General features: G+C 55.3%; 3 protein-coding genes and 2 non-coding genes across 14 annotated transcripts; 2 read left to right on the top strand and 3 right to left on the bottom strand.

Moving 5' to 3' along the window:
• Window positions 1-1,048: 1,048 nt before the first annotated feature.
• Window positions 1,049-9,157, bottom strand: BCL6B (BCL6B transcription repressor). 5 transcript variants are annotated; one of them, XM_063799531.1, is made up of 9 exons: window positions 8,259-8,384; window positions 7,511-7,701; window positions 7,058-7,279; window positions 6,566-6,961; window positions 6,129-6,253; window positions 4,718-4,882; window positions 4,504-4,634; window positions 4,252-4,389; window positions 1,049-1,526 (listed from the first exon to the last, which is right to left on the bottom strand). In XM_063799531.1, exons 2-9 carry the CDS (start codon window positions 7,687-7,689, stop codon window positions 1,509-1,511), a joined length of 1,374 nt encoding a protein of 457 aa, XP_063655601.1. In that variant the 5' UTR covers window positions 7,690-7,701; window positions 8,259-8,384; the 3' UTR covers window positions 1,049-1,508. The 5 variants fall into 5 exon arrangements, with proteins under 5 accessions (XP_063655601.1, XP_511982.6, XP_009429990.1 ...); XM_511982.9 differs by lacking the exon at window positions 1,049-1,526 and adding an exon at window positions 1,696-3,836 and having other exon boundaries at window positions 8,259-9,157; XM_009431715.5 differs by lacking the exon at window positions 1,049-1,526 and adding an exon at window positions 1,696-3,836 and having other exon boundaries at window positions 6,566-6,631; window positions 6,662-6,961; window positions 7,511-8,322.
• Window positions 9,158-13,355: 4,198 nt separating this feature from the next.
• On the top strand, window positions 13,356-13,424 carry MIR497 (microRNA mir-497). Its single transcript, NR_036026.1, has one exon. It is a non-coding gene; the product is annotated as a microRNA mir-497 (primary transcript).
• A 230-nt stretch (window positions 13,425-13,654) lies between these two features.
• MIR195 (microRNA mir-195) lies at window positions 13,655-13,740 on the top strand. Its single transcript, NR_035701.1, has one exon. It is a non-coding gene; the product is annotated as a microRNA mir-195 (primary transcript).
• A 95-nt stretch (window positions 13,741-13,835) lies between these two features.
• On the bottom strand, window positions 13,836-16,729 carry C17H17orf49 (chromosome 17 C17orf49 homolog). Of its 5 annotated transcripts, none has more exons than XM_009431709.4 (6): window positions 16,479-16,729; window positions 16,201-16,295; window positions 15,482-15,583; window positions 14,672-14,862; window positions 14,343-14,447; window positions 13,836-14,096 (listed from the first exon to the last, which is right to left on the bottom strand). In XM_009431709.4, exons 1-6 carry the CDS (start codon window positions 16,497-16,499, stop codon window positions 14,092-14,094), a joined length of 519 nt encoding a protein of 172 aa, XP_009429984.1. In that variant the 5' UTR covers window positions 16,500-16,729; the 3' UTR covers window positions 13,836-14,091. The 5 variants fall into 5 exon arrangements, with proteins under 5 accessions (XP_009429984.1, XP_003953015.1, XP_009429985.1 ...); XM_003952966.4 differs by having other exon boundaries at window positions 13,836-14,100; window positions 16,479-16,724; XM_009431710.5 differs by lacking the exon at window positions 15,482-15,583 and having other exon boundaries at window positions 13,836-14,100; window positions 16,479-16,626.
• A 95-nt stretch (window positions 16,730-16,824) lies between these two features.
• Window positions 16,825-18,790, bottom strand: RNASEK (ribonuclease K). 2 transcript variants are annotated; one of them, XM_003315339.5, is made up of 3 exons: window positions 18,596-18,790; window positions 17,615-17,691; window positions 16,825-17,212 (listed from the first exon to the last, which is right to left on the bottom strand). In XM_003315339.5, exons 1-3 carry the CDS (start codon window positions 18,788-18,790, stop codon window positions 17,071-17,073), a joined length of 414 nt encoding a protein of 137 aa, XP_003315387.1. In that variant the 3' UTR covers window positions 16,825-17,070. The 2 variants fall into 2 exon arrangements, with proteins under 2 accessions (XP_003315387.1, XP_054526770.1); XM_054670795.2 differs by having other exon boundaries at window positions 18,600-18,785.
• Between the last annotated feature and the right edge of the window lie 136 nt (window positions 18,791-18,926).

Below are 18,926 nucleotides of genomic sequence, written 5' to 3'. Positions count from 1 at the left end.
CGTGAGCGAGATCGCGCCACTGCACTCCAGCCTGAGTGACAGAGCTAGATTCCTTTCAAAAAAAAAAAAAAAAAAAAAAAGGTGTCATGTTGGCCCTGCTGGGTTTCACTGGGTTTCAGACTTTCCTGGGGCCTGTTTCACCCGTTTCTTTTTGCCTATTTCTCCCTTTTGGAATGGGAATGTGTACACTATGCTCGTTCCCACCATTATATCTTGGAAGTAGATAACTTGCTCCATAACTTGGAAGTGATAACTAGCTCACAGATGAGACTTTGATGCTGCAATGAGTGAAGACTTTGGGATTATGGGAGTGGAATGAATGTATTTGTATGTGAGAAGCACATGAGTTTTGGGGGCCCAGGGACAGAATGCTATGGTTTGCATGTCTCCTCCAAAAATTCATATGGAAACTTTTAGTTCTCAACATGACGGTATTGAGAGCTGGGGCTTTTAAGAGATGATTGGGGGCTGGGCACGGTGGCTCATGCCTGTAATCCCAGCACTTTGGGAGGCCAAGGTGGGCGGATCACGAGGTCAAGAGATTGAGACCATCCTGGCTAACACGGTGAAACCCCGTGTCTCTACTAAAAATACAAAATTAGCCAGGTGTGGTGGCAGGTGCCTGTAGTCCCAGCTACTTGGGAGGCTGAGGCAGGAGAATGGTGTGAACCCGGGAGGCGGAGCTTGCAGTGAGCTGAGATTGCACCACTGCGCTCCAGCCTGGGAGACAGAGTGAGATTCTGTCTCAAAAAAAATAAAGATGATTGGATTGGATCCTGAGGGTTCTGCCATTCATGGATTATGGGTTATCATGGGAGGGGAACTGGTGGCTTTATAAGAAGAGGAAGAGAGACCTGAACTGGCAATGTTTGCACACTGGCAATGTTTCCTGTGCTGCAGAGAGCCCCCACCAACCAGACGACCACCACCAGATGTGGCCACTTGACCTTGGGCAAAATTTGCAGTGTCCGTAACTGTAAGAAATAATTTCCTCTTCTTTATAAGTTGCCCAGATTCAGGTATTCTATAATAAGCAACAGAAAACGGATTAAGACAACTACAAACTTTCAATGTTGGAGGTAGCTGCAGAGATCATGGTAACTGACTTTTTCACAGATGAGGAATTTAAGGCCCAGAGGAAGGTAACATCAGAATTAGTGACCTCTGCACCCAGCACACACACAGGACAGGGGAAAGGGTGGGAGAGATGCATGCACTGGACCCTGGATAGATTCAAGATACCCTTGCTGGGGGAGGGTGGGCTGGCCCGTTAGTTCTAACTCAGTCTTCTCAGTGCCACCTCCAGCCCCTGTGGTCTTTACGGGACCCAAGTCTTATCCATTTTCCTTGGTGATGGAGGCATGTCCCGAGCATTAAGATCTCCAGCACAGATGCACGCCCCGGCCTCTTGATATTATTAGTGGCTTCCTGGTTTCTCCCTGCCGCCTCCACACCTCAGGCAGGAAGTGACTTCAGAGCAGCAGGATGCAGGTGGCTCCGGAGAAACTTCATGAAGTCACTGGTTCCTACACAATGAGCAGGAAGGCAAGGGCAGGGAAGGGGACAACGAGGACCATTTAAAATGTCTGGTGGGAAGGGACAGTGGAATGGTACAGAATCCAAGATGTTATCCAGGGGGAAGAGCTCTCTTCCTCGCTCCCCGAGTCCCCCAAAGCAAGAACCCAGGACACAGCAGGCAGCACAGAGAGGCTTCTTTATTCCAAGGATCTGATGTTGCAAGATCTAACATTTCTACCCCCAGGCATTCTCCACCTGCCCATCCAATCTGCTAAATAGAAATCATGATTCCTTCTTATAGACTCCTCCGCCTTCCCTTCTTCCTTCTTTAATTCTGCAGTGGGGCCATGGGGAGAAAGAGGGAAGAGGGAGAAGAGTAGCTTTCTCACTAGTCCCCAGGCGACAGCCACTAGAACTGACTTATTGTTGAAGTTCTACCCCACAAATTCAAAAGTGCTTCTTACTTTCTACCCTTGTCCCATAATCAAATAGGCCCCAGGGCAACAAGGGGCAGAACTATCAATCAAGGCTTCAGCGCTTCTTCTAACATTTCAGAGACTCCACCCAGCCAAGAGGCAACCCTGTTCCTCACTTTCTACCTACCTGGCCTACACCAGAAACTGCACCCCTCAACCAACCTCTTAATCCTACTTGAAACTTGGTCAACTAGAACAGGCCTTTGGCCTATGGGCTAGTCAATCTTTTACATCTGTAATGCCAACAATAATCCCGACCAAACTACAGCAAACCCAGAATGGAACTCAGCCCCTTTTCTTTTCCTATGGAAGGTTCTAATGCATTCACTGGTTCCAGACAGGAATGCAGTGATGGGAAGACCAGGTCACAGACCCAGCTTTTAAAAGGTAAGGTTACCAAGCACCATCCCTTCTAGAGGAAAAGAAGGTTCTGGCATCTGGACACTTGCCAGAAGATGTCCAAAACCCACCAAAGGAAGAAGGGGCTCAACTCAATAGAGAGAACCCCAGGTAACATTCAAACCCAGATGCCTCTGTAGTAAAGGATGGGTTAACACTGTTTACCATCTAATCAAGCTAAAGAGTTTCATGATTCTTCCCTAGGCCGTAACATTCGTAGAGACTGGGCAGAGTCAGAAAAGGTCACATCATCTCTGATAAGGAATGTCTGATCTCTCCCCCATGGAGCGATCAACTCAGTGCTAAGAACAGGCCCCCATGGGAGGATGATGGACTCCACTTGAGCCCTGGTGGGTCTCTACCACTATAGACGGATACAGCAGAGCCAAACCCAAGTGACCAGATTAATGGGACATTTTAGATTCTGGACCATCTTGCAGAAAAACCTGCCAGCCTCCACGTGAAGTGATACGGAATCCAGATACAGAATCCCCCACACCCACAGCCTCCAGGAGGCATTTATTATTACTTCCATTTTGGGCTCAACATAATGGTTCCTATCACCCTTGAAGAACAGAGAAATGTCTGTATCCATTTCTAGACACTAGAGAACCTACAACATCCAGAATACCAGAGAGGGTTCCTGACCCAATTCCACAATCCCGCATGTTCCCAGAGCTGCCCTAGAAAAAATAAAGGTTCCAGACCTAGAATTACAGGGGCAGAACACAGAGAACCCCTTTTTCCATTTTAAACAAACTAACAAGCAAACAAACAGGAGAAAGAACAATTCTAAAGATAAAAGTTATGACAAATAATATAAAATACCCAAGCCAAACGAGAGAGCCAAGGGCTAGTAATCTCTGCCAGCAGAGCTGTGATCTCACCTTCTGTGTTTCTGGTCACTTTTAATCACACTTGTGGAAGAGGGGAGTGGGAAATGCAATCGAATGAAGGCCCTGGTGCCACCCAAAGGCCTCAATAAATTATATTTACAGATAAACTGAATGCAATGGGGGCCACAGGTGGAGGGCTATTCCCTTAGGGAGACCAGGACTCCAATCTCTCCCCTTTCCCAGCCCCTAGCTAGCTCTCTCCTCAGAAACAATCTGGCTTGTGGGGATGAGGTTTTGACCAGCAAAACAGAGGCAGATCTAGCCAGGATCTGCCACCCCTGCTCTCCCCAGTGAGAAATTAAGATGGTGGCAATTTCTGACACCAAAGTGGCCTAGCACACCCCTATGCCCAAGCCTGATAGGGAAGCAAGGCCTGGGCCTGCAGCTTTCCCACCCGCAGGAAGCAAGTGGGGTCTGGGCCTGCGCTCAGCTAGGGCCCCCCGAGAATGTGGTAGTGCACTTTGGTGTTGGTAGCAGCTCCGTGTTTCTGGCGCAGATGCAGCCGCAGTTGACTCTTGTGCCGGAAATGCAGGCCACAGGGGTCGCACTGTGGGAGGACAGCCAAGTCAGGCCCTGCCCCATCCACAATCACCTTTCAGGTGTTGAGCCGGGCGGCCGTCCAGCTCTCCCAGGTGGGAACTATCCAGCGGAAGATCAGCTCTTTGACTCTCACATCCTCCCAAATCCTCAGGGGTGGCTGAGGGGATAGGCCCCGCCTTATTTAGCAAAGGTTTTCCCACTTCTTAGCTCCTCTCTGAGAAAACAGTGCTCAGCCCAGGAGCATCACTTCTATACCTGCCCATCCTGACTCCCAGCCTCCACCCCTTATTTGCTTGGACTCTTCCGGCCACCGCTCATTTCTAAGAGATCTAGGGACAGCCAGGCCCGCACCTCTCAGAGCCCACCCCTAGGCAAAGGAGAGGTAATTCTAAGGCAGTGGGCAGGCCAGGTTGGGTACCCACGTGGTAAGGCTTCTCTCCGGTGTGGATGCGAACGTGGCTCTTGAGGGTCTGCAGGTGGCGGAAGCGGGTTCCGCAGGTAGGGCAAGGGTAGGGCTTCTCCCCGGTGTGGATCAGCACGTGCGCCCGCAGATGTGCCACCTGGGAGGGAGGAGACTTCAAGTCCTGCCTCTGGGAGGAACAGAACCCTTCCTATTGGCCCACCCCACCTCTTGCAGGTTTGCCTTGGAAGCCACTTGGAGACTGGCTCCGTACCTGTACAAAGCGCGAGCCGCACGTCTCACACTTGTACGGCTTCTCTCCCGAATGGATGCGGCTGTGCGTTTTCAGGTTTGCTGGCCGGTTAAAACGGGCTCCGCAGATTGAGCAGTGGTAAGGCTTTTCCCCTGGAGGCAGGGAACATGGGAGATCAGGGACTTTGCCCTAGGACAGCTGTGGGCTTGAAGGCCAGGGCCCTCTCTTTCCCTACCTGTGTGCACTGTACGGTGACTGGCAAGGTTGCCCTTGTAGCGGAACGAAGACCGGCACAGCTGACACTTATAGGGTTTGTCTTCGTCCCCAGGAACCAAGGAGTCCAGCCCCGATGAGCACCCTGCCACAGCCTCACAGTTCTGGCAGCTGAAAAATTCACTTCCTGGGAAGGGGAATGGGTGACGGCAACCACAGTTATTAATGAGGGCTATCTAGGTACTACTGAATCCTCAAACCACACAGTAGCAGGCTTTCTTTTTCCCAATTTATTGTTAAGACTTCTGGGGCTGGTTTGACTTGCTCAAGGCCAAGTAAGAAGATACTAAGATGAGCCAGATCTGACTGCACATCTGTCTGACTCGAGTACTCAGCTAATCTCTTCTTCAATAGCAGTGGTGGGGGCCAGGTACGGTGGCTCACGACTGTAATCCCAGCACTTTGGGAGGCCGAGGCGGTCGGATCACAAGGTCAAGAGATGGAGACCACCCTGGCCAACATGGTGAAACCTCGTCTCTACTAAAAATACAAAAATTAGCTGGTTGTGGTGGCACGTGCCTGTAGTCCCAGCTACTCGGGAAGCTGAGGCAGGAGAATCGCTTGAACTTGGGATGTGGAGGTTGTAGTGAACCGAGATTGCGGCACTGCACTTCAGCCTGGCCACAGAGTGAGACTCCGTCTCAAAAAAATAAATAAATAAAATAAAAGCAGTGGTGGTAGGTGGAGGCCCCTGCTAGGAGTTTTGTTTCTCCTCCTGTTTTTTTTTTTTTTTTTTTGAGACAGAGTCTTGCTGTGTTGCCTATGCTGGAGTGCAGTGGTGTGATCTCGGCTCACTGCAATCTCCACCTCCCGGGTTCAGACGATCCTTCCACTTTAGCCTCCTGAGTAGCTGGGACTACAGGTGCGCACCACCGTGCCCGGCTAATTTTCATTTTTATTTTTTGTAGAGACCACATCTGACTATGTTGCCCAGGCTGGCCTTGAGCTCTTGGATTCAAGTGATCCTCCTGCACTGGCCTCCCAAAGTGCTGGCATTACAGGCATGAGCCACCATGCCTGGCTAAAATCTCCTCCTCACTTGCACCACTCTGAATGACAGCCTGCCAGAGAGGCCCTGACAAGCTTTGGGCTGACCATTCAGCTCTGAAAGGGGATAGGCCAGAAATTCTCAAACTTTGCTGCTCATTGGAAGCACTGGGAGAGCTTTAGAAAAATACTGATGACTCGTCCCATGTCCAGATATTTTAATCTATGGAGTGTGACCTGGGCAGTGGGAATTTAAAAGCTTCCTAGGTGATTCTAATTTGTAATAAAGTTTAGGAACCATTGGAATAGGCCTTTCTGGGAGAGTTTTTGGCACAAACTTGCCTGGAGCAGTCACGGGAGAAAAGCCAAGAAAGAGGGGCTCTTACCCGGTAGTGGACGAGCCCATTCAGAGGGTGATCCAGAGGTGTCTTGAGCCTGGGATGTGAGGAGGTAGGGGGTACTGGCTGGAGCCCCACATTTGAACTGCACAGTGGCAGCAGTTGGAGAGAGCCTAGGCAGATGGCAAGGAAAGGGTTAAAAGAGATTGTACGGTTGGGGGGTGGGGGTTCTCTCCTGGGAAATTTGGAGCCAAAGGCCTGCCCTCTCAGGGTGAGCCAATATTGTTGACCAATGAGCCACATCCATTGTACTGCCCAAGTGCCACCCTGCTGAATAAACCTGGTCTCTGGCCAGCTCCTTAAGGTGAGCTAGTGTCTCTGAAACCCACCACCTATCTCCCTTCCTCCTGACCATCAAGGCCCAATGACTCTGTCTTCTAGCTGAGGCCAGCTCTGACAAATTCTTGAGGTTCTAGACTCTGTACCTGCTCTGGGGACCAGGAATGGGTCCTTCTTCGCTGCTGCTGCTGCTGCTGCTGCTGCTGCTGCTGCTGCTGCTGCTGCTGCTGCTGCTGCTGCTGGAGGCCTCATCTCCACTGGGGAGCCTGGCTTGGGGGCAAGGTTGACCAGAACTTCTCTCCCCGACCAGGCTCCCTGCTTGGGAGGCCTGAGAGTTTAGCACGATGTACTTGTACTTTTTCCAGTTGCAGGCCTTGGGGTCAGGGCTGGCTGGACTGGGGGGGCCTTGACTGCAGCTTCGAGATTCAGTAGGTGGGTCTGGGTGTCCTTCGGAGCGCCTGGGACTACCTGGTGGAGGGGCCGTTGGGGGTGTTGGGGGTTCTGCTTCCAGGGGGCGCAGGGAGATGCCCAGAGGTTCATAGCTGGGGAAAGTGTGATGAACGTTAGTGCCATTTCCTAAACTCTGCCTTTGCCCTTAACACCTCACCCACAGAGAACGCCGAGCCAGGGTCCCTCACCTGGCCTGGATGAAGCGGTGGCATGCCTGGACCACGTGCTCCATCTGCAAATAGGTGGCGGCCGCTAGGACTGCTGGTGCAGTGGCTGGAGAGAGGCGCAGGCGCGAAGTGTACATGAAGTCCAATAGAGGGGCGAAGCCTCTCGCTTCGGGACCCCCGGGCAGAGAGAGCACGTCCACCCCGACTCCCGCACGGCCCCGGAAAATTGAATAGAAGAAGCCACTAGAGAGAGAGCAGATAAGTCCTTTGGGGGCTGGGGAACCAAGGGAGACACGCGCAGCTTCAGGAAGCCCCGCCCCCTAAAAAGTCCCGCCTCCTCACTATCACCCCGCCCCCAATTCTGGGACGCTCCGCCTCCTGCTTCTGAAAGACTTGGCTTCGGATTCCCTCTCAACGGCCCTGTGGTCCCACCCCTTTCCCATTTGGCCCCGCCCCAGGCCCCACCCCTCGAACCTGCAGGCGATGAGAACTGCCTTGTGTGCTCTGAGGGGTTGCCCGCCAACCAGCAGCGTGACGTCAGTGAGGATCCCGCGCAGGCGCAGCTCGTTGAGGTTGCCCAGCACGTCGGAGGAGTGGCGAGTGAACTCGCGGACGTAGCCCAGCGCTCCCTCCGGGGCGGCGGGAGAACCCATAGCGACACAGGCCTGTAGAGGCCGTGGAAAGTGCTCTGGATCCAGGCAGTCCTAAGACGCCTTCCCTCCTCTGTTTGCCTTTTCCTTCCGAGGTGCAACTAGAGCCAGGACCTCCAGCCCCTGGCCCCGGCACACGCAGCCTCCCTCCTAATTCTTGTTCATTCTGCCCTCTACGACACCCTCGCTCCCTTGCCTCTTCCAGATCCCACAGCGCTTGGAGCCAGTTGAAGGTTCCACACCGCGGCGTCGTTGGCGAGCGTGGGGAATCCCGCGCCCATCGCCCTGGGTTCGACCCCCAGTGCCCCTCCAGCACCGCCACTCCCCTCTGCGCGCCTGTGTCTCAGGTGTCCAACCCTGCCTAGAGATCTCACGGCCTGCCGTCCACACACCTCCAAATCCCAGCCGAGGCTCCCTTCCCCGAACTACGGAATTCTGCGACTCCTATCTAGTCCCCAATCCCTAGTTTAGCCCAATTTCTGGGACTCAGGCTTGCTGATGGCAAGCTCCACACAAGCTCCTACCCTCTTGGGGGACCCAGGAGTCTGGCTCCCTCAGTCTCTTGTTCTTACCCCCGTCCTGCAGGGGCCGCGGCTTCTCTTCTTAAGGGGGGCGGGGTCTCTCTCCCCTCTTGGCCTCGGCTCCTTTATCTGGCCGGGATGTCGGGGGCGGGGGTGGAGGTGGGGTGAACGCCTGGGTCTGTATCCTTCCTTCCTCCCTCGCTCTCCAGATGGCGAGCCCAGGGCGGGGTCTCCGTCTCGAGGGCGGGACCTCAGAAACAAGGGGTGGTCGTAACGTAGGGGGTCTTGGGTCACTGCAAGTGGACACGAGGACGGGGATATTGGAATTGGGGAGGAGGTTAGGGATATCGAGTTTGGAAATACGGGAGTCTGAGTCGTCGGAAGGCCTGGGCCAGTGAAAATTGGTGTGTTGGCTTTTGGGAGGGTTTGCCAGGAGCCAACCTTTGCTGCAGGACAAAGTGCATACGGCAACCCCCTCTCCCTCTCTTGTACTGTGTTAAGGGAGAAAAGGGGGAGCCCAACGAGACAGCAGGTTTGGGCAGACGACAGTGGGCTCCCGTAGGGTCTCAGACGGGGGGGGTGTGGTGTGAATGACAGGCTACTCTACCCGGGCCTACAAAAAGGGGGGCTCTGGCCGGGCGGGGTATGGAGAGGGCGGATATGATTTCTAGTTGGTTTCCTTCCATTGTCCTGCGACCGGACGGCTCCGCCAGCTGCTTCCCCTCGAGGAGGTGGGGAAAGCCCCGAGGTGGGGGTGGAGGGGCGAGAGACGCTCGGGAGACCTAGGCGTCCGGCCTCTCTCGCTCCCGACTCTCTTCTGAGTCCTTGTAGGGATCCAGAGAGATGGACTCCCGCCCAAAGCCCGCTCGCTTTCCCCCAATCCCAGCTCACGAGGGCCTCGGGCACCCGCCCGTCGGCTACGCTTGGAGGCTGGCGGGACGCCGGGGTCCAGCGCGGCAAGTAGGCAAGGCTCGGCAATGTGCGGCTCCTTCCACGAGGGGGCGGCCGAGCACTGGCCTCGCCTCGCCCCTCGTCTCCACCCGGCCGGGGGTGCGCTCAGACCCGGGCGCAGGATCCATTTGGTCTGGGCGGCTGAAACCTTTAGCCTCCTCCCCTTTAAGCGGGTTTATTTTGCACCTCTGTCTCCTAGGAGGGGACTAGGGCTGGGCGGAGGGAGCTAGAGTTAGGAGACCGAGGGGACTTTCCCCTCAGGCTGGGGTTCCTACCCGAGGTGAGAAATCGCGGGCTTTAGGAGCCAGGGGAATGGGTGGGACAAGAAGCGGGACCTGAGCCTGGGAACTCCGGGTTTTCTTTTCGAATTAAGCTAGACACTGCTACCCAGATGTCTTTGGAGGTGACTTTTAATTGAACATTAAAATTGGGTGGGGTAAACGAGAAGGGAAAACAAGGAGGAGGGAGAGAGGGCAGGAGGGGGCTTAACCGCCCTAATTTGAAGTCCCTGATCTGAGAGATGGGCATGGATCACACCCTCATATTTTGTTTCGGGAGACATTGCGGGCAGGCAAGGCAAAGCTCATTTGGAGAAGGGGTGCTAGAACTGAATCCAGCTGCAAGGCAGAAGCTCCCCGGATTTGGGCTGGGGAGAGTGTACAGTTGGCCAGGAATGGCCGACCATGGTCCACGGGGCTGGATATCAGGCCCGGGGCCCTCCCCTTCAGACCGGAGTGTGTCTTTATTTGAATGCATGAAAGAACAGCTGAGAAACCGGGAACTGGGAAATTCAGGACGATGAGGTGGCTTTGACATGTGAGGGTTATTTAGGTCTCTGCCCAGCTTGGAGATGAGAATTAGACTAGGGGCTCCCTTTGGCATCAGGATGGAGTATTATTTGATCAGTTGTGGGGTGTCCGTTTATTATGGGGTGTTGATTTGATTGTGAGCACCGGTGGCTGCATTCAGCCTTTGAGGCCTGTATGGTAAGTTTCAGGTATGGGGCTGACTTTGAAGCTACATTAGTTCTGGGGGTTCTGACACCCACAATTTGGAGATTGTGCTCACCTGTGTCATCTTGGACTATCAGCAGAACCAAAGTACTCATGCTGATTTGGGGGTGCAGTCTATTTTGGGGTGCCATCTAAGTTTCAAGGCTCAGATTAGATTTGGGGAATAAGTTCAATTTGGAGTTTTAAAAATTAGTTTGAGGTGGAACATTATAGGAAGCTGGGAGCAAGTTCGAAGCTTTCTGTGATTGGGGGTCCTGGGAGGGGGGAGCAAACTTTTATATTTGAGTCTTGTGGACACTCACGTTCCACAAAGTGGAAAGACGTGGGGTATTCCTGTGTATCCATGGATACCCAAGAAGCTTTTTCCCCAGGGAAGAAACAAGGTGAGGGCCGCGAGGACAGGAGACTAAAGTTCTGGGGTGTTCTTATTTTGGGGGTGTTTTGTCACTCTGGCTGCTTTTGGTGAAGCTAAGGGATAATCATAAGGTGAGACTGATTTGGGAGTTCACTTAATTTGGACCCTGGTTTGGGATGTCTTTTGCTTATAGTGCCCTCTCACCCCAGATTCTAGAAGTTTCTTTAGTGAACCCCCAAATAAGCCCAGGATTTGAAGGGAGAAACTTGGAAAGGGTGTAGTATCTCCTTTTATTATTATGTGGCTTGAGGGAGACGAGAGGGAGAAAAGGCGGTTTCAGACTCTGAATCCCAATTTCTTAAGGGAGCACCCCTTAGTTTGGGGGAAGTTGGAGAAAAATGGGGTGTCCCTTGGCCAAGTGGGCACCCCTGACCAGGGCAGTGCTGTTGGAACTGTGGCAAGGAGGGGTGCTGGTGGGGTACAAGGAGGTGATTCTTGCACCCTGATTTTCTAGGATGAGCCCCAAACAGAAAGCAGACAGAGGACTGGGAGTGTGGGTGAGATGGGGGGGAGGGGTTCCCCACGGCAGCCGGGGCTACAGGGTAAGCCAGGCCAGCTCTTCGCGCCTGGGTCCCTTCTCTCTTCGGCCCTCCTCCCCTCTCTCCCTCCCACCGCCCACCCCCCCAACCCAAGAAAAAAAACTGCCTGTGCAACAGCAATGGCAGATTCCAATCCTCCAGGCTTTCCTAAACCACCACGGAGACCAGCCAGGGGGGAGGGGAAGGGAGGAACGGGCTTTCCTGCTTCCTTAAGACAGGGGCAATGAGCTTGACCTCCTGGCCCCTAGCCCTTTGAGGAGTGATTCCCCCCGGTCTGGAAGCCAGGTGTCCTGGACCCTAGCCCCCGAGCGGTGGGGGGGGCCTGGAGAGACGGGGAGGAGGAAGGAGGGAGTGACTTCCAAAATTGGCATCGGGACAGAGCAGGGCTGGCGGGAGGCAGGCAAAAGACGGAATTTTCCTGAAAAAACGGGGGTATCTGAGGACCCCAAATTTGGGGAGCTAGTCCAGGACCGTCCTCCCAACATCCTAGATTTTTTTGGGATTTTTTGGGGACCCCGGGACCCCTCTAGATGGGGTGAGGAATGTAGTGTTGGGTGAATCTGACTGGGGCATTGCAGCTGCCTCTCCCGCCGAGTTGGAGACGGATGGGCTGGGACGGGTTTTGGGGGGGTGTCCCCAATTCTGACTGGGAGTGGAGGAACCCCTCCTGAGATCTCTTGTGGGGGTGCCCCCTCCCCAGGGCACTCCCCAGTCCCTGAGCCAGCCGAGAGGAAGGAGGCCAGCGATGCGACTGGGGCGGCTCCTTTCTCCTGCACCCCAAATGTGAGGGATGCACCCTAAATTTTGCTCTTTTCAAAATAGGGGACCAGGATCTCAGGGGAGAGTAGCTGAGGTAAGTGGGGAGGGAAGTGTCCTCTGTTTTCAGGAGAGACGTGGCGGTTGGGGGGGAGGTTTGGAGGTGCGTGCTGGGGTGGGGTTGGCTTTGTCAGTCTTGGAATTGGGGGGATGATTGGAGAGGCTTTCTCTTATACCCCTAAACTGCAGCCCCCCAGACGGAAACCAAAGGCTGAGACCAGAGAGCCCCCCAACATCCCCAGCCGTTAGGATAGTGTTTAATTTCTCTTTCACCCCCCACAAAGGCTCTGCCGAGGTGGGAGCTGGGGGCAACTGTTAGTTTGGGGGCTATGGAGGGTGGTGGAGGAGCAGGAGGCCTTGGCAAGATTTGATGGAGGACAGATAGGGGTGTCCGGGAGGGGTCTGGCATCTTCGGGGGCCTAAAAAGACTGCTTACATACACCACCTTGGATCTTTCAGATTGCTAAGAGTTTTGGGGGGTGTGTCGGAAGAGGGGGTGGTAAAAGATGCGATGGGATATAGGAAGATAACTTCTGGATTTTAGGGGGTCATATTTTGATTTGCAAAAGGAGTTTTGGCCCTTGGATTTTGCTTTCTGAGGGGTGTTTTTAAAAAATCAAGTCCTGGACAGGAGAAAAGGGCTGAGGGAAGGCCTGGAGTTGGGGGTGGGGAGAGGCATGTTTGTCTCAGCTTAAACGTGGCTCTCTGGGGTGGGCCCGCCTGCCCTGGCCTGGTGGATGGGCTGATGGAGGTTGCTGTGGGGGCCGGCTCGGGTCCTCAGGGGCCCTGGGGAGTGGGAACAGCACTGGGGGTTGAATACCTGGCCCCCCAGGTCCAGATGGCCCTCTTCCTGGGCTCTGCTGCTCCCCTTCCCCCTGGTCTCCATTTCCTGCCTTTGGCCTCCATCTTGTGGCAGGCCCAGGGCCCAGGGCGACTTCCGGCCCCCCTCTCCCAACCATGTTCCGGCCCCACCACCTCTGGACTGCCAACTCCCAACCCTGCTGGCCTTGGCCCTCTGTCTCTCCTTGCTTTTCTCTTGGGTTCTGACCCAGGGAGAGGAAGGACGGACACAGGAAGCCTTGGGTCCCTGCCCTTGCTGAGACAGGAGGCAGTGTGTTGGCCCCTCCAGTCATTCCCTATTTCTTCTGCCTCTGACCCCACCCTAGGGATCCCCTGAGCTGAGTTCCTACAGAGGGAAGATGGTCCAATCTTACTACACTGTGAGCTCATCCCCATGGTCCGTCGCCTTCCAGTTGCCTGCTCAGCCCGTCCCTGGTTCCTCCCAAACGTTTTTGGGGGCCATGTTTGCCTTTTAAGGCTTCTCTATCCCCCTGCTCCTGGAGGTGGTGCTGGGGTCTTCCCAGCACTGCTATGTGCTCTCTTCCTTTCAACCCACCCCGGTCCTGCTCCCGCCCCAGCAGCACACTGTGGTTTGTACGGCACTGTGGCCACGTCCAAACCACACTGTGGTGTTAGAGCGAGGGTGGGGGAGGCACCGCTGAGGCTTGGCCCTGGGAGGCCATCCTGGAGAAGTGACACAAAAAACATCTGGGGCCTTGTGACAAACTTCTTGCCAGGTGGGCAAGGAGAGGGTGGGGTATGTAAGCACCCCTCTAAAATCTCCAGGGCAGTTTCAAGAATACTGATGGCCAGAGACCCTGGGAGTAAGTTCTGCCTCAAGAGAACAAAGTGGAGTCTTTGTTGCCCACACCCAGCTTCCCTGGCTCTAGCAGCACAGAAATATTGGCACAGGGAAGCGAGTCTGCCAATATTGGCTGTGCTGCTCCAGGCAGGGTGGTGAAAACTACCGAGGAGGGGCTGAGCCCCCATGGGCCGAGGAGAGAAGAGGGAACAGGCCTCTCCTGCTAATAATGTTAAGCAGACAGCACGAAGCTGAGAGGGAAATCTTTATTGTTTTCTGTATAAAAATGTCCATCAGATGAAGGTCAAAGGGGTTGGGGGGCAGATGCTTATGCGGGAATAGTGAGGTGGCAGCCCCAGCAGCCTTTCAGCCCTCTCTCGTGCAGGCCTTGCTCGGAGTCCCAGGAGATCCACAGGTCCGGCATGAACAGTGAGAGGTCAGAGGTGGAAGGCTCAGCAGGAGAGGAGAGGAGGATCAGCAGAGGTCATGAGAAGGCCAGAATCCAGGGTCAGGCTGTCTGGAACAGGAAGTAAAATGGGCCGAGATGGAGCGAGCCCCCAGTGTGCTTCCAAGGCCACTCCCACCTCCCTGAAACACCCTGCTACGTACTGATCCAATGCCCTGCGCTGTGTATGAGAGCACCTTCTCTTCTGAAACCCCTATACAAGGGAGGGGCCCCTGCGGAGACCGTGCCCTGCCATCCAGGTGAGCCCTTTCTCCCCAACCCCGTCAGCTGTGTGGGAGGAGGAGGACTCCTACCCTGGTCGAAGTTGAGTTTCTTAGCTGGAGGAGTTTCTCCTAGCCCTTCAATATCCACCACGTCACTGTTGGCATCGGAGTCGTTCAGAGCACTGAGTGTCACATCTGGGAAGGGGGCATAAGCTAGGTTCTAGGTTCCCCTGACAGCCTCTCCCCCAGCCCCAAGCTTCCCAAAGCTTTGTGCCTCCTCTCCCCTCCCCTCTGCCCCTCTCTGGGAACCTCCACAGGGACAGGAAGAGAGACTGACCCTTCTTTGACCCAGGCCCAATTCTCTCACTAAACCTCAGATGGGACCTTTAACCCCTAGGCAGCAACTCCACAGCCCTCACCAGCCTTCTGTTTCTTTATGGGGGGACCCCCGGCCTCAGGGACACTGGAGCTGCTGGGAGGAGGGGCAGCTGGAGGAGGTGACAAGACACCAGATGCCACCTTCTTGGGCCCTTTCTTGGGTGACTCAGCTGGAAGGGGGATGCCAGAATCTTCATATACCTTGCGTTTCACAGTGGCCTTTATCTGGGCCCTGAAGAAAAGAGAGAAGAGGTTAGGAAAGGCATCATCAGAGAGACTAACAGAAGAGGGGACGGGAGGGGAAGGGGTTCTGGGAGTCCCTTCATAAGAATCCAGGTCGGGGCCCCAACCCATTGGTAGGGTTCTCACTTTCCCGAAGTTTTACACTCACTCAGGATGGATGGAGTGTGGAGAGTGGAGTCCCTGAACTGAGTAGTGGGAAAGGCCCATCTCCTAATTCTCTTCTGGGAGAGACATCAGGTAGAGCTTGGTGATTTACAGGTGGATTGAGATTTACTGATCAACTAGTTCAGGATCACCATATCCCTGGAAACACTGCAGTGGGGTCCTCAAACATTTATATAAATAACCAGGGGACTTCCATCATCAAATACAATAACAGCATCCCAGGCAACCTAAATTCACATTCTTGGAAGGATTACCACAGCATTTTAGGAACTTCTGACCAACTGTGACAATTCTATTCTTTCGGTCCTCAAGGGGATTCTAAAAAACTAGTGACAAAGTAGGGAAGCAGCTGAGCTGGAAAGGAGTTCTGAGGACGATGGAACCTTGGGTAAGGAGGAAGAAGGCTGCCCACCCGCCCTTTTCTGGCAGCCACCCTCCCTCACACTGTCCGTTCCTTGATGACACAGCTGATGTGATTAAGATCGTCCCCAAATCGCTTCACAGCAGCCCTCAGCATCTCTATTTCCGTCTCCGTCCACTTCGCACTGTCAGAAGGGGAGAGGGGGGATAGCAAAAATGGGAGGGGGAGTGTGGAGCCCGCCCACAGGCTATGCATCCCACAGCCAACCAGCCGCCTCCTTCCGATTTCTGGGACCCCTTCCACGGATGCATAAAGAGGTCCTCCGTAAGGGGAGGCGGAAAGCTCTTGAGGCCCTGCGGGAACCGGGAGGACCCCAATCACGAGAAATCACAACCACCTCCACCTTAGACATCCCTTTCCACCATCAACGTTAAACGGCTGCTGTACACAGCACACTGAAACCAACTCGCCAGGAAGGGCTTTTCAAAACAGACCCACCAACACAGCCTGCAGCCGTCTGGGGGAATTCCATGAACTGGGGTGGTTGGGAGTGGCGGTGGTTTGTGGTCGACCCGTTCGCAGCAGGGAGAACTGTGAAATAGGAGTCTGGGCTATGGGCCTGTCTGTATTTTTATCTGTCATTCATTCCCTCATCCAACGATCATTTATTAACACCTACTCTGTGCTGTGCCAGGCACAAAGGGAAACTAATGTCTGTCCCTGTGCTAGAGAGGGTCCGTGTCTGTGACCGAGTCCAAGCGCCCGCTCTCAGCGTCCACGTCCCAGTCCGGGCTCACGTACCCCGCAGGAGAAGAGTCGGCCACGGGATGCAGCTGCATCGTCAGCTCCCCGAGCTTCGTGAAGGCGGCGCCGGCCGCCGAGAAGATCTCTCCGACCTGGGGGCGGGGCAGCGTCACGGGGGGCCGGCGCCCGCCCTCCCCGTCCCGCCCGGAGCCCCTAGCCCCACCCCAGGCTCGGCTCCCGCCCGCCCCCCGCCCGGGGCGGAAGAGCCGCGAGCCAAGTGGGGGGCCCGCCCTCCCGTGGCCGCCAGGGAGCGCTGTCCGCGAGGGAGGTCGAACCTTTGTGGACGCTGACGTCATGGCCCCGCGCGCCTCCTCACGGAGACGCCGCCGCCGCCGCTACACGCGAGCCGGGACCACGGAGAGCAGGGAGACGGAGCGGCTCGGGCCCCCGCGCAGGAAGTCCCGCCCTCCCCGCAGCGGATAGGCTCAACCCGGCGGCTCCCCGCCCCATCAGACGCAGTCGCTTAGACCGCTCGGCGCGCCCAGGCGATGGGGAAAGCCTTCGCCTCACTTCCGCGCCACACTTCACTCCACTTCCGCTCAGGGATCGGGACTTTCCAGGCAGAGGCCGACCTCTAGTCTCAGCCCCGTGCTCGCCCCCACTCAAGCACAGACACAGGGCTTAAGAGAGCAGATTCTCTTTATTGAGATACGGGACACAGCGAAGGGTGGAGAGACGGAACAGCCCCCCAGCCTCAGCCCTCTCCACGGGGGCCGGATGCCAGAGATGGGAGAAGGGATTCAGCCTCTCGCCCGGGAAACCCAGTCCCGCAGAGGGCGCCGGCAAGGGTGGGACGCGACCTGGGTGACGCGGTGCAGGGAGTCTTTAAATAGAGGAGGGGCTGGAGCGGGGAAACGCGCCGGGGCCCTAGCGCACCATGTATTCCTTGCGCTTATTGAGCCGAACTTGGCAGAAAGAGAAGCCTCCGAGGAGGAGGTAAAGGCCTGCAGCGATGAAACAGTTGTAGCTGACTTGCTCGTAAAGGTTGTATATGTTCTGGGGGCCATTCCTGGGGGTGGGAATGAAGCAAAGGGGTCAAACATTAATAGGAGCCAACATTTTCTGAGCACTATGTGCCCGACACCTGTTTAGGCGCTGTTACGTGTATTACTTTATTCAATCTTCTTGACCATCCTATGGGGTGAGATCTGTCATAGCCATTTTGCAGAGGTGGACTGAGAAGCACAGAAAAGTAAAATACCTAAAGAGGCCACACCTAAGGTGGTGGGTTTGGGATGGCCGCTGAGGTCTGACTCCCTGGCTCCTAACCACATTCTCAAGAAAGCCGCTCTCCTCTCCAAGTCCTCTAACCTAGGGGCCCTAAGCACCGGGCCTCCCAGACGTAATTCTGACCCTAGGCCTCGCCACCTCCCACCTGCTCCCAGCCCGCCTCCCCCACCCGAATACTTACTCAAAATCTTTCTCCGTGAAGGGAACGTCCTCAATCAACACAGCGGAATGGACATTGAAAAATATTCCGAGCATTATCTGGAAAAGGGGAATGGGTAGACTGTTGAATTCAGGCACCTGACCTCATGTTCACTTCGTAAACCCCTCCCATTTCCAATGTTGCTACAACACCCGAGCCTGAGATTAACCAAAACGAGGTGGTGGTTACTGGATTCGGACTCAGCCACCTGGAACAGGGCGTGAGGTGGTGACATTGAGACAAGTGGCCGAGGCAAGGGTGGGAATAGTGACCAAGCCATCTCTCCCAGGAACCCAGATTATCGTCCTCTCTGGAGGCGTCATCATCACGGGACAGTGCGGAAGAGGGGAGGGAGAACCGGCACTTCTTCATATCATTTCTTCTTGAAGTGGCGGTGGGTGGATTACTGGGAAAACAAGGCCCAGCTACACATTTCTGGAACAAGCACTCTCTTTTCCTCCCATGTCCTCCATTCAACTCAAGCATCTCTCAGGAACCCCGCTCTTGTTTCTCCTACCTTGAGGGGTCTCCACCTTTTCCAGCCCTGGCTCCTCCCACTCCAGGGCCCTCCGCTCCAGTTCCCTTTTTTCTTTTTCTTTGGGGACGGAGTCTCGCTCTGTCACCCAGGCTGGAGTGCAGTGGCGCGATCTCGGCTCACTGCACCCTCCGCCTCCCGGGTTCAAGCGATTCTCCTGCCTCAGCCTCCTGAGTAGCTGGGATTACAGGCGGGCGCCACCAGGCCCGGCTAATTTTTGTATTTTTATTAGAGACGGGGTTTCACCATGTTGGTCAGGCTGGTCTCGAACAGTTCCCATTTTTCAATTTCAGTCTGTCTCCTTCTCCGGGGCCTGTAGATCCCCGGCCCCTCCGGCCTGCCTGCGGCCCAGAGTTTCCTCGCCTCCCAGCCCTCCCAGCCCGGAGCCCCTCAGGCCCTCTCCGATCCTTGCCGGGGAGTCCCCTCACCAACATGATCACTCCCCAGGCGCTGAGGACGATGCCGCAGGCGGCCAGCTTCGGCCCACAGCACAGGAGCGACGCCATAAAGAAGGGAGTCGGGGATCGCCGAGGTGCAAGCGGGCTCGGAAAGCGGTGGGAGAAAGCCCAGGATGCCCTCGCAGGGGGGCAGAGGGGGCGTGGCCCCGGCCTCAACCATCCCATCCGGGGGCGGCAGGCGGAAAAGGCTGGGCTCCTCTCAGGACTTTCGCGGGAGATGGCGCCGTCAGAAACCAAAACTGCTCCTGGGGAAACCTTCCTTGACCTCTGTAGCTAGGGCGCGAGTATTGGAAGGGCGAGG

This window comes from Pan troglodytes, chromosome 19, assembly GCF_028858775.2.
Source record: "Pan troglodytes isolate AG18354 chromosome 19, NHGRI_mPanTro3-v2.0_pri, whole genome shotgun sequence".
NCBI classification, from domain to species: domain Eukaryota; kingdom Metazoa; phylum Chordata; class Mammalia; order Primates; family Hominidae; genus Pan; species Pan troglodytes.
This window is presented reverse-complemented; position numbering and strand designations above follow the sequence as displayed.

Bases quoted from the DNA above. Each gene is read 5' to 3' on its own strand.
- BCL6B (XM_511982.9), bottom strand. From the start codon at position 7,689: ATGGGTTCTCCCGCCGCCCCGGAGGGAGCGCTGGGCTACGTCCGCGAG. The intron at 7,280-7,510 runs GTTCGAGGGGTG...CTCTCTCTCTAG, and splicing joins GCAGTTCTCATCGCCTGCAG to TGGCTTCTTCTATTCAATTT. The intron at 4,883-6,128 runs GTAAGAGCCCCT...TCCCCTTCCCAG, and splicing joins ATGGGCTCGTCCACTACCGG to GAAGTGAATTTTTCAGCTGC.
- C17H17orf49 (XM_003952966.4), bottom strand. From the start codon at position 16,499: ATGACGTCAGCGTCCACAAAG. The intron at 14,863-15,481 runs GTGAGGGAGGGT...TCTTTTCTTCAG, and splicing joins GTCATCAAGGAACGGACAGT to GGCCCAGATAAAGGCCACTG. The intron at 14,101-14,342 runs GTAGGAGTCCTC...TTCCTGTTCCAG, and splicing joins GAAACTCAACTTCGACCAGG to ACAGCCTGACCCTGGATTCT.
- RNASEK (XM_003315339.5), bottom strand. From the start codon at position 18,790: ATGGGATGGTTGAGGCCGGGGCCACGCCCCCTCTGCCCCCCTGCGAGG. The intron at 17,692-18,595 runs GTGAGGGGACTC...CCCCTTTTCCAG, and splicing joins CCTGGGGAGTGATCATGTTG to ATAATGCTCGGAATATTTTT. The intron at 17,213-17,614 runs GTAAGTATTCGG...TCCCACCCCCAG, and splicing joins TTCACGGAGAAAGATTTTGA to GAATGGCCCCCAGAACATAT.